This window comes from Hirundo rustica, chromosome 1 (genome assembly GCF_015227805.2).
Source record: "Hirundo rustica isolate bHirRus1 chromosome 1, bHirRus1.pri.v3, whole genome shotgun sequence".
NCBI lineage: Eukaryota > Metazoa > Chordata > Aves > Passeriformes > Hirundinidae > Hirundo > Hirundo rustica.
Genome location: NC_053450.1, coordinates 125,635,893 through 125,649,093, shown reverse-complemented (window position 1 = coordinate 125,649,093; position 13,201 = coordinate 125,635,893). Strand labels below are relative to the sequence as shown.

Genomic DNA, 13,201 nt, shown 5'->3' with positions numbered 1-13,201 from the left:
TTGCTTCAATGGTGTCAGTCCACTTGGAAAAATAAATGCATGTATTTTAGTTGCAAAAGCTTGTAAAATAAAAGTATCACAGCTATTTTTTTCATAAAATTATTTGATTGTGTTGACACAAAGCATGTACATTTCTGGACAAAATGTTATAAAATATTCTGACATATTTTAATATAAACAGGAACATTTTCAGTGATTGCTTGGATCTAAAATGTTTTTCCACTTGACATTTGTTTATACTTCCTAGGAAAGAAACTCTATTTATGGATAGCTGAATAACACAAATAAACATCTGAGAGAGCTGAAAAATCAGCTTTGATTATGCATGAAAATCTACAATGTCATTGTGTACTCTTGTGCCGTATTCTGATTGCCTGTTTATTTTTACAGAGCTGCTGGTGAGCCCATGGAAGAAGAGCCAGCCTTGTGAAGTGCCAAGTCCTCCCTGATATTTCCTGTGGGTGACATCATTGTGTATCCCCCAAAGCACCCTCAGACATGTCTTGTCTGCTTCTTGGGTGGCACAGATCAGATGGAACATAAACACTGGGCACAAAACTCGGAATAGCAGCTTCACTTGTTCTTTGGATGGACTTGAAAGAGCCCAAAAGATTCCTTAAATGTAACCGCCACAATTCTAGGGTTACAGTAAAACAGACTTAGGAGAAAGAGCCTAGAGCATGTATTTTAATGCTGTTTGACCCACTCACCAACACAAGTTGTGAAATAGAGTATTGCAAAATTCTACATGATAGATTATAGATACGAGAATTGCAACAGCCAGCAACATACTCTGTGAACTCCATGAATCACTTTCTGACACTTTTTACTGGATAATTTTTTTCATACTGTGTTAAATTGTTAATAGAATTTGTTTTCTTTGCTCTGTGTAATGAAGGAAAAAAAAAAAAAAAACCACCCTTATTTTACGTGCCATTTTTTAACCTCCTGTAATGAATTCTTAGCTGAATAAGTGAAAAGTGTTTAAATTATGATGAGGGATTTTAGCTAAAGGAAAAGCACTTCTTATTGTACTATAAATCCCCTGATGTACTGTGCTTGGTGGTGCTTTATTTTCTCTTCCGTATTCCTGGCCATCCCTCCCCATTTCATGTAATCTTTTTTATCATAAAAACACATTCACGATTCTCTAAAATGTTCTTTTGCCTTTAAGAAAATGTGCTGTACCCTCTGTAGTTGACAGTAGCGCTCACCATATGTGCAGCAGAGATCAAGTATGGATAGTTTTTCAAATGTGTTTTTGGTTTGTTCTGAAATGTTTCTCCGTTCTGACTCCAAAGCAGCGACCTTCAGTAACTGCGTGCAGCTCATTTGAAGCTCAGGTGTTTCTGTGGAGGTTGTGTGGGAGTGTTTTTTACAGGTCGTGATGTGAATACGAACTGATTCTTTTATGTAGTCCTGCACCAAGAGAACTGATGTTGCTTAAGAAGCTTCAAAGGGTTTAGGCTTTATTTTAGATCCCCGAAGTGCAGCAAGATCTCCCTGCAATGTGACTTTAGCTGTTTAATTCCATGTTTGAGAACGTAACATAGAGTTGTGCCTTTAGCTGAAAATGAATGCTTAAACTGTTACACGTGTTGCCTTACTGTCAGAGAGAGAGAGATGGGCATGTATGTGAGAGTACTTCAAATGAACAGAACTCTGCTACAGTAACTTTTATTTTGTTTACAACTTTCTCACCTAATGAACCCCAGGAGATATCTTGAAGTATTCAGCTTGCAGTATTTGATAGCTTGCTCAGCTTTTAAAAACAAGTGATATTCATTTTTTCTCTATTTTCCAAATTCAAAAAAAAAAAAAAAAAAAAAAAAAAATCTATATTAAAGCCATAAGTGAATACTGTCATGCTTTTTATTCTAAAATCTGAAAGGACCCTTAATTAAAACAAGATTTTGAGGAAGGCCATGATATGAAAGATATGGAACAATATGGTTTCAGTTATAGGCAGACTCAAACCTGTAAATCAAAGATGAAAGATTTCACTCAAATAGAATTATATAATTCTCTTTTGTTATGCAGTCAGACTATATCTTTCATGCATTTGGGTTTGTTTATGATTAGCATTTTAATTTTAAAGACTTTTATTACTTATACCAAAGCTCTCCACTACAAGTCAGAAATCTGAAGCATGCTTTGAAAAGGGAAATCTAAAAAAAAGGATGTCATTTCCTATAATGTGAAGTAAACTTTTATTCTGAAAGGTTTACTCTGAAATGAATGTATGCCCCTTAGAAAAGGAAATAAAATTCTGACCCTCAGAAAGTGAAATAAAATTCTACCCCCCATTTACAAGCCAAAACCATGCTCATTTTAGTAATGCAAAAAGTCCCAGCAGGCTAAATTAACTCCGGGTGTAAGCCACCTTGCCTGACTGGGCTGTTCTGAAGGGGTTGTTCACATGACTAAAGCAATCAGGAGTTCCTCCTGCATTTTCAGCAGACTCCTGATGGCAATCTTACTTGCCGTTAACTGTGATTTTGTTATGGTCATCAAAGAAATTTCCCTTCAAGGAAACCAAGGGCTATAGATGATGAGTTGGGTAATTTGTAGAGCTTTTCACATTTTGAAATCATGACTGCAATATTTTAATTGAGTGCATAGTAACATAATTTTAAAATTAACCCTAAAAGCTGTTTCTGTCCTTAGCTTGCATGAACTTGTATATGAATTTCAACTTGAAATGTGACTTACAAGCTTTTCCAACCAAAATCTGTCTTCTGGGGTGCAAACCAGCTAAAGCTGTCTTTTTTAGCTGGAAATGCTTTTATAATGCCAGATTAATTTGAATTAAACCACATTACAAACTCACAGTTATACTTTTGTACAGATGCAGTCGCAGGCAGATATCTAGACGTGCCGTTGGTTGAAGTTAGGATCGTTTGGGTAAACAAGTGTGCTAATAAACTGCACACAGATTGCATCCAGAACTCTGTTCTGACTGAATTCAATAGCAAAGTCCTCTTTGATTTCGATGGCAGATGGATCAGGCCCTGCTTTTCTTTACCCCTTTAAGTCAAGAACGCCATTGCTTTTTTGATTATGTCATTCCAAGGCATCTTACAGCCCTCTGGGAAATAATTGAGTCTTATGGTGAATGTCAACACTTCCTTCAAAGCAGACCTGGGCTTTCTGAGAGGGCAGTTTCACTTGCTGCTGTTTTCTTCTCACAGTATTTTTTATTACCGTCAATAGCTCCCCATGGACTGGAGTTAAAATATCTTCCAGCAATTTTAGTCATAGTTCTAGGGAAATATTCACATAGACACTCTTAAAAATGCCCAGTTTTAGCTGGATTCAACAGCAGATTGCAAGAATTTCAGAAAGATGCATGAATTTTGTGTTTCAAATGTAAAAATTCAGATTTTTGAGGAGACATCAAAGTCTCGTGTCTCCCACAAGCCTTTCCCACTAGGCTAGAGAGATTGACACCTCTGAAAATTCAGTTCCAGATATTTCACATTGGCTGCCAAAATATCTATGCCTGAGCTTAGATTACATCTAAAACTGAGCTAAAATGCATAAACAAGATGGGATAAGGGTGGTTTCTGTGTGTGACTCCATGGGGAAGGTGAAGCTGAGGAGGTGGCAGGAAGCACTCGGAGCCAGGGTGACCCTCTGCCTGGTGCTGGTGGCACAAGGGCTGCAGGCACCAGAAGGACATCCCACAGTACCTCCTCCCCAGGCTGCCATTGCCATTGGCAGCAAATCTTTGCCTCGTGGGGGAATTCTGAAGTGTTCTGCACTCTGCCCCTGCACCAGTCACCAACTACCAGAAAGAGAGATGCCTCAGCATCAAGTCCCACTAACATTCTTGCTCCAGTTCATTTTCTTCTCTAGTATTAGGAACTAAGTCTTAAGCTCAGTGGAGCTTTTCTATTACTGTGCTTTTCTTGTACCTTTCTAGTATTCTTCGGCCCTTCGTCTCATAGTACAAACTGAATACTAAAAAGAGACATGACTCAGGAGATTAAGAAAAGAATGATTTTTATACAGCTTAAGGCTCTTACCTGGGCTGCAGTAAGAACAGTGATGAACAGCAAATCTCAGAACTTCTGAAACCTTCATGAGTGTCTTGCACTTCATTTTTTGGACTCTGTGGAGGAATTCTGCATATGCTCATTTTGTTTTAATATAATTTGTAGCTTGATTATATGATCTCTTTTCAGGCAACATTTCTAGTGGCTAGTCAAAGTTCATGGGAATTTTGCCAGTGTAAAAATGACAGAACTATTCCCTTTTTAAAAATCATTTAATTTCCTAATTTTTCTTTCAGTGCAAATGAAGCAACTAATTCCAAGCAAGTAAACCTGAAAAAGTAAAATCATTAAGCCATCTTAAATAAACCTCATAAAAGAAACAGAAAATGTTACGCAAGTAAAAATGGCTATGCCTTTACTTTGCAAAAAAAGTCAACAACATGCTGCAGGCTGAATATAAGTGGCAAAAGAAACCCCTCTCTAGAGTATGTGGTATTTTAGTTGGTGTCTTATCTAAGTGCAGCCTCTCTGAAAAGCTGAGAGTCATAACCAGAGATGAAATATTAGAAAGGTTTTGCGGCAGCCAACACCAGAGGTCCTGTAGAGAACAAGAATGTAGAGACTGACTAATTTTTGTAGACAGACAGCAGGACACTTTCAGGGCAATGTGTCTGGGACAAAGAATTAGAGGGAACTTTTCCAAAGGCACTGATGGCTATAAAACAACTAACTCCTATTCTCTTACAGGGGCAAGGAGGTTCTCAGAAAGCATTTATTATTTGGGAAATGCCTCCTCTGTCCCACCAGCATGCCCACACTCATGCAGAGGTGAACCTGGCTATTTTCTCTCTTAAGCAGAAGAAACAGCAGCAGCTGCCATGTGTGCTGATGTGTGTACTGTGCATTTGCCCAAGAAGTTCTCAGCCCCCAGCAGATACTTCATAACATGACTGATAGGGGATTTTTATTTTTTTTTTCTCAGTAGTGGCCTTTCCAGAAGCATAGCAGTGCATGGTTGTTTTATTTTTAAAGGTCACAACAGAGCTTTGTGAACCATTGTATTTTTTTTTTTTTTTTTTTTTTTTTTTTTTTTTTTTTTTTTACAAGCTCCATATGGAAGTAAAACAGAATATGTACCTGGGGAGGGGGGATGTTGTGTGCGGAACCTGTCAGGAAAGGATCTCTCTTAAATCAAGTTTCTGCTACTTGCTTTTCATCCTGGAATCGAAGGAGTTTGGGTTCTAAATTATCATTTAAGGTCTTTCTTTGTCATGTCACTTACTTTCTTTTTGTACCTGTAATTGAATTCACCCTTGTAACACACAGAAAACCATCTGAAGAAAAAAGTCTGTTTTCTGACATATTCCCCTGCCCTTGGTGTGGGAATGAGAATCACTTATCTTTATCATTTCTCGCAGCAATTAAATTCTTCATTTTTGTAACAGATCCAAACTGCAGCAGTATTTTAGGAGTACTATTTAGCTGGCTGTCTGCTGACTGTTAAAAAAAGAAATTGTGAAACTTGCATTCCTCTCTAACCTCAAAAGAAGCTCATTTTGATTTTAACAATGTAATTTTTTCACTTGATCCGAAAGGGTTTTGTCCCATGAGATCTAGCTTGGTTCTAATCACTAGTAAATCACACACTACAGAAAGTGAAGACCAAAAAGCACAGATGATCCAGCAGCTCTCAGTTATGTCTCTTCATCCTGCTCCAGTGCCATGCTCTGTGTTTCAGCGTGTTAGCATAGATTACAGCAAAATATAAATTGTTCTGCACCATCAAAGATACTGCTCTGTGGATGTCAGTTAGCACACTGTGAGTTGGGCTGTAATTTGTAAGGGCTGTGATTTATGACAGACATGTTTCTGTGGGGATGGGTCTAAAGACAAGTGATGCATGCAAGCAGTGGCACTGGTACTGTGTGGTCAGCAAGATCTCCACACATTCCCCCTTTGGATGGTACACCTGCATGGCCAGAGGCACATGTCCTGATTCAAAGACACTTAGATCCCTCCTCTAGCAGGCTTTGGGTAGGCAGCTAGAGGAGGAACCTGAACTCTGCACTCAGCCACACAAAAACTGTAAATAAGCCCAGGTAAAAGACCTGAGCTTGCCCACACATATCTTTTTCTGATATAAAGTGCCAGTTCTGGTCCTAGAAAAGTCTGTCTGAAATAAAATTGACTCTGCTGGATCTATTCTGCTGGCTTCATGAGCATGTATATGTCATATGTTAGGGGAACAGGTTCGTACTCATGTCTCTTGCTGCTTAGTTTACTGCTATTTTAAATTTTATGATTGGCTTAATATTCCAAGTTAGGATGCAGTAGGAAAGCATAAAGCAATACCTGGTGAAGTCATAACTAAGGCTTTCAAAGCAAGCTTACTGCCATGGGTTTTTACAAGACGGAATTTTTGGTCTAGGGATGCACAGCTGAAATGTCTATTTTTTTCTTGGGAAATTGATGTTGCTATCTGTTTCCATGATAAAAACCAGTCCTTTTGCTCAGAGCTCTGAAAGTTTATCTGTAATTTGTCTTTCCAGGCAGAGCAGATTCTAAGGGATAAAGCATCAGTGGGACTGACCCAAAGGGCAACATTTTTAAAGGTCAATAGTAATATTTCCATAAGAGTAAAAGGAACCATTGTTATTATTCCTGATACATTTTTGTATCTGCAAGTATCCAATGAGTAATGTTAAGTAACATTGTGCTCCAGAACTTTGTTGATTATAGATATATGAGCATTGGATTGGCGTGAAGTAGTCTTCAACCAAGTTGTTAAAATCCCTTTTGTTTTGTGTTTTGTATAATTCTTTGGCTATAGTCTTGTCCTAGTGTTAATAAAAGCTATTTGAAGTAAGCTCGTTCAGTACTCTGAGGAGTTCTTTTGCCTCTTTTATTTTTTAATCAGCGCGAAAAAGAAGTGGTGCTTTGAACATGCCACCCTGGTTGGATCATAGGGGTCTGACTGTTAAAATATAAAGGAGGGAGCATGGTGAAGCTGGAGCACATAAAAAAGGAACCACAAATGTTAATGTAAAAGTAATGTTACATAGCAGGCTAAAACACACACAGAGCAGAGCATTGCAGAGCTCTGGCTCTAACACCAAGCTCATATTCTACAGTTCCTTTGGCTCATTGTCCTGAGGCGTTGCAGAACACGTAATTCCCCTCACAGTGAAGCAATTTAAATAGTACATGCACTGTTTTGAAAGCTGCAAGGCCCCTACTTTGTGGACGGTGGGGAATACCCAGCACTCTGCACCAATGCTCTGCAGCAGAGCTGGTATTGCTCCAGCACTGCTGCTGTAAAACTCAGAGTTGTTACCTTGGTAGAACAGACCTGTTTTGGGAAAGGCACCCACAAAAGCAGGGGAGTGAGGAAGGAGTGTGTTTGCTGTGAGCACATTTTGATCACTTGCACATTGTCAAAAATAGCTCACAGATTGAAATTGCTTCTGTGTGTGGACCTTCATGCACCTGAACTTGAAAACTGAGCAGAGGGGAGGGTAGCTAGGAAGTACAGGCTCTTTGTTTGCACATGGAAACCCCTACCTCCTGGCACATATCCAGTGCTGCTCCAGAAGGGGATTAAAACCAAAGTGAAGCAAAACAGCATCCTATAATTTTAACTTCTTCTCATTCTTCAGAATGAGACTTTTTCTTTTCTGGGGAAAAGGACCCCAAACCTAGAAACACCCAGCTCTATTCTTTCAGTAAAATACTGTTTGAAAATCTGAACATGTAACATGTCATTTCCTTGGCATATTTCAAAGAAGTTCCATGCACAGAGAATCTCAGACTATCCAGTCTATCTATCTACTTCTCTGTTTTGCTTGTTTCCTGTGATCCCGTTGTGATAAATTGCAGAGCCCTGTGATAAATTGCATTCATCATGTCTTTCTGGCTGCCTCACCTGCATTTTGTACATTAAATCCTCTCTCTTGGGTCTACTTCTGACATTCCAACCTTGTGAGAAATTCCAGCTAGACACCATTGCTGCTTTAAAATCAACCTGCCAGAATTGACCTTGCCTTTGAGAAGTGGAGTGGGGTTTTTTGAAACCTTCAGACTAACAATGCTTCTAGGAATCTCCTGTAGATGGGTGGGAGTGAATTCTTTCAGATTCCTCCTCTCATGTTTTTTCACTGCTTCCCCTGGAGATCTTCCTCCCCAGGAAAAATCTTTCTTTCCATTGGCAGCTTTAAAAGGAGTAGCAGGAGTTGGATGGCTCGTTGTCAGAAAGGGTGAATAGTGAAATAAAGCTGAGTGAATATGCGCTGGGCCGTTGCTGTTCTCTCTTACTTCTTTCTCTTTTTCTTGACAAATAAAAGGAGAAGGATATTAAAATTATGGTGTTTTGTTTCAGTATGCTAGAAATACTTTTTGTTTATTTGTTTGTTTCTTTTTAAAGATAAAAGTTTAGTTTTTACCTTTGCTGTCACAGTGCCCAGGTACAGTACAGGCCTCCTGGAGACTTGTAAAATAGGGTTTCACAATTCTTGTTCATAATTCCTTTTCTGGGGTTGCCTATAAAAGGGAACAGGTTCAACAAAAACCCAAAATGAAATTCTGTACTTTACTAGAAGCTGACTAAGGGCATGGATCCAGGATTTTGTGCAAAATTTATATTCTTAGCTTGTGTGCTGCTTCTGACTGAACCTCTCCATCCACATATCACTGAAAAATACCCAGCCTGTTGTGGCTGTCACATGAATGTCTTCATAGATTGTTAATAACTGAATAGAACATTCCTGGTAAGATCCTAAATTACCTCTCTTGTGATATATTTTATGTACAAACATAATTTTACACCATTCAGATGGTTATAGCATTTGAATACATCGTTCTTTAGCTATCAATTTAATTAAAGATTAGTCTGTGTTAAAGTTATTAGTCGTTATCAAAACAAAAAATTGATCAACTGACCAGTCAATCAGGGCAAAAGCATACATTACAAATATTTATATTGCCCCAAGGAAGTACGTGTTCGTTTTCCATATTTAGAATATCTACACTAGCTGTGACAGTGGCCCAGTCTAACTGCATGCAATTCTGCCAGTCTCTACATAGGAATAAAACTTAAGGAATACTTAAGTTTTATACTTATACTTATACTTAGGAATAAAACATAATTTATAATACTTTCTTCTCAACTTTCTATTCATTGTCTAAATTCTGTTCTTCAACTTGGGCTGTGATAGGCAACATCACCACTGATAATCTGATGTTTTTCTCTGTATTTTAGGTAATCTAGTCTTGAAAACCTTATTGGAACATCTGTAGATAATCTAATATTTAGTGTATAATTAGTCTTGTTAAAGTTAATTTGACCTACAAACAGGGATAAATTAGATGATTCTTTGTTCTACTTAGCAAATATGGCAGGAAAAATAACAACTGACCCTTAGAAAACAAAGCCATAAATAATTCTGCACTTGATTTCTCTAATTCTCAGCTGCTTCTTCTTCTCCTTTCAAAATCATGTTATAGAAATATATATTATGTTAGCTGAAATGTAAATGTGTATTGTCTGTCTCTACATCTGATGTGTAGCAGTTCTGTCTCTGCCACCTGAGCCAGAATAAACCAGTCCTGGCTCCATGCTTGGAGTGGGTGTTTGAGTTCTTACTGGAACTCGAGTACATAATATAACAGCTGCAGCAATATGCTGTAAAAAGCAAAAAGTGCTGAAAAACTTCAAAAATGACTATGTGTACTCCAGTTCTCCTTAAAAATGTCCAACAAATTATTTAATTAGAAGCATCATTACAGTGTAATGTTGTCTTGCAATGAAATCTTTCTGTCTTTGTTGACTTACAATAACTTATGTTATCTCCTTTAGAGCCTGTATCTGAACCAGAAATTTAAATCTAGAGTGGGATCCTCTTTGTAATATCAAAATTCATCCATAGCCTTGGTTTCTGTCTTTTTGTCCACTGAAGGTGTAAGTAACTCTTTCTTTGGTTGCTGCTTGATGGCACATCTTGGAAGAGCGGTCCTGGTCACAGGCTCTTAGTAGAACTTGTTGCTTCTTGCTGCTGCTGAATGTGTCTTATATGATTCCTATGGGAATATAAGCAGTTTATTGATTGAGCTGGTAAGTTTTGCTGAGTACTGATCATGGGTAGCAAGCATCTGATGTACAGAATTTTTAGGGGTTTTTTTAAGTTAGGAGAAAATTCTGTGAGAAAAAAGTTCTATTTCAGTCAGAAATAGACCTACTCTGAACAGCAAAATGGCTCAAAGTGAATTACTTTTGAGAACTTTTTACAGCTGGGTGGTTTGAGGAAATAATTTTGTTTCAGTGGCACTCAACATGAAAATCCAAAATCCTTGTAAACGCCCAGTGTTTCATACTCAGAACAGCCACAGAAGCAGTCCAGTCGATGCCTCTATTCACAGATAGGATTAAAAGTGTTGTTTGAGGATCCACAAAGAGCTTGTAGCTGACGGAAAAATCTTCAGAGCTACAGTCCTCATGCCAGCACCCAGACTGTCCATGTGACTATATTTCTTCCAGATGCCTTCACATTGTAAAGTTAGTGTGTATTTGTGACTTCAGATGCTGAATCTTCCTCTTCTAATTTTAGCTCATTGTTTTGAGCTTGCTTGTTCTCTGGCATGTGTGTTACTTACTGGAACATTGCTAAACAACAAAACCTTTTATTTATTTTTTCAAAGAAGACTGTATGAGCATATAGAGGAGATGTGGGATTTTTATGAATCACATCCTGTAGTTTCCCTGTGTTTTTACTTCTTTTATTCACTCCTTGTTTTTAAATGACCTTCACAAAACCGAGAACTGTTTGGTTGTATAATAATCCATGGACAGGAATTAGACTTTTTCTTTACCCTGCTAGATGCACTGGCAGGTGTGATTTTGAATGTAGATTGAGAAGAACAACAACAAAAAAATCTCATTAAATACTGCACTTGTGTAAGGGGTAACAACTGAACCATTTTACATAAGGCTTCAGGGAATTTGAAAGGAAGTTATCTCAAGACCTGCAATGTTTATAAGCATAAGATGTTGTGGTTCTTATTACCAAGCGATAGTGATCCAGTGAATGAACGGGTGAGAACAGGCACAGGCTTCACGCACCGAGCCCTCACAAAGAAATGTAAAGCAAAGCCCTGTACCACTTTTCAAGTTCAGTTGGAAAAACTTGCTTCAACAAATGGTTTCTCAAAAATGCTTCTATTTTTTAGAATTTCTGCAATACATGAAGGAAAGATGTGATACGTGTCATAGAATATCTGTTGTTTGGCTGTAAAATTGGATTTCATCTTTCTTTAAAACTCTTAGGAAGTCTAAAGTGTTATGCTCAGAATACACACTCTTAACTATGGGCAACCAAGAAGATGAAGACAAGTGTGGCCACGTTTCAAGCATAATGAGACATGCATAGGTGCTATGTACCATGTTCCCACAGTATCCATGGTGATAGGATCATCAGGGTTTAGAGCAGCAGGGCGTGATTCAAAGTGGTCTGGGACAACTTTCATACCTTTGTAGAATCAGAATAAGCTTCTGGAGAGGACCCTCTAAAAAAATCTAAGAAAAAATCTCAGTAAAAATCTAAGCCCAGCCTCACATACTGTCAGTCCCAGAGGTGAGTGGGAAAGGACCAGAAAACTCCACAGTTGCCTCTGCTAATGGGTCACAAACTGTGTCATGAACTGCAGCTAGTATCTGAGCAGCTCAGAGGAAAGTTTAAAATCAGATCACAGCAAAAGGTGTCTGCTAAGCTCCGACCTATATACCCATCTTTTGTTCAAACAGAATGAAGAAGCAAGGCGTGATATAGGAGGAAGTATCCCAACTACATATTACCTATCCCCTCCACATATTCTGCATATGTCTTCATGAAAGGAATTTTAAGGACATTGTCCTTAAAATTCTAGACTATGTCTAGAAATTGAAAGGTAAATATGCTCCAGGGGTAACTACCCTGTATGCTGTACAATTCCATGACTGACCTCATAAGTGACACAACCTTTGCTAAAGGAGTGCTAGGTCATGCAAACATGTTGTGGGGGAAAGACACATTGGTCACATTGGCTGTCCCACTTCTTTTCCACGCAGTCATGACTGCACAAACTCTCCATAGCAGTGTGCTAGTTGAATTTCGTGGCACCAGTCTGTGAGGGTTATTGTGTGGGAAGTCAGGCAATCCTGACATGGCTGGGACCCTGTCAGGAATGCTAGCAGCAGCAAAGCACCTCTCCCCTTTGCAGACTTTTAGACCAAATTAATGTGTTTGTGAGAGACAGTAGACTGACTTCATAAGAAAGATAAGATTTGAAACACATGCAGTATGTTTTCTGATGCTGGGATATATTTCCTCTGGCTTCTGTTTTCACTTGTGTCCATGCCTGTTGTATCTATATCGAGCATCTATTTCCAGCACCTATATCCCTGACTCATAGCAGAAGCAAACTTATGTGAGGTCTGGAGGGTGTCTATACTTTTTTACAGTAAATATCATAGTATTAAGCTGAAGCTTCATTACTGAAGTAATGAATCTAAAAATGTAAGTAACAATGATTATTGAGGGATACTACCTGTAGAAACTGAATTAGGCTATTGTTAAAATAAAAGTTCAGTGTATCACTTTGCTGGTGATGAACTGCATAAAAAAGTTTGTATGAATATTTCTCTGCTGCTTGTTCACCAGTCACAAGATATAGTAATAATTACCCTGTATCTGGAGATGCTGTTAATCACAGAAGGAGTCTGTGAAATTCATTGAATATAACAGATAAGATAGACTGAATTATGTGGAAAATATAGATTTTTATAACTACAACACTATATTTTTAAAATCCTATGTTAACTATACTTAATGCATTTATGACATTTTCTTTAAGACCATGCTTTTAGATGATGTTTTAATTGGTTGCAGGACTTCAGTGCTGGACTTTCAAAGACCTGCCTCCTTGAATCTAGCATCACCATTGCCTGAAACTCTGCTGGCTGCCAGCTCCTGGGCTCCTCTGCTGCCCAAGCTCCGTCATGATCTTCAGGGGAGGTAATTTCTGAGGATGTCACCTTGCTTGTGCGCCATGGAGGCCTTTGTGCAGAGTCAGCATCCCTCCCTTCTGTACCCACGGTCTGGGCATTCCACCATTTTCCTGGAAAGGCATGCCAGTGGCAATTTGAGGCATGTTCACCTGCAGCCTGCTTTGTTTGG

At 38.5% G+C, this 13,201-nt stretch overlaps 1 protein-coding gene across 16 annotated transcripts in view; it reads left to right on the top strand.

Annotated features, from left to right (window-relative positions):
- Positions 1 to 12,976, top strand: part of HDAC9 (histone deacetylase 9) — a 466,388-nt gene extending 453,412 nt beyond the window's left edge. For 14 of the 16 annotated variants that reach the window (XM_040084792.2, XM_040084020.2, XM_040084706.2 and 11 more), the window contains one exon: positions 391 to 5,047. In XM_040084792.2, coding sequence (XP_039940726.1) covers positions 391 to 430 — 40 coding nt within the window. In that variant the 3' untranslated portion in view covers positions 431 to 5,047. Of the gene's footprint in view, positions 1 to 390; positions 5,048 to 12,913 lie in introns of those variants that run through there. The other 2 variants (XM_040083672.2, XM_040084440.2) reach the window with 2 other exon arrangements.
- Positions 12,977 to 13,201: the final 225 nt, after the last annotated feature.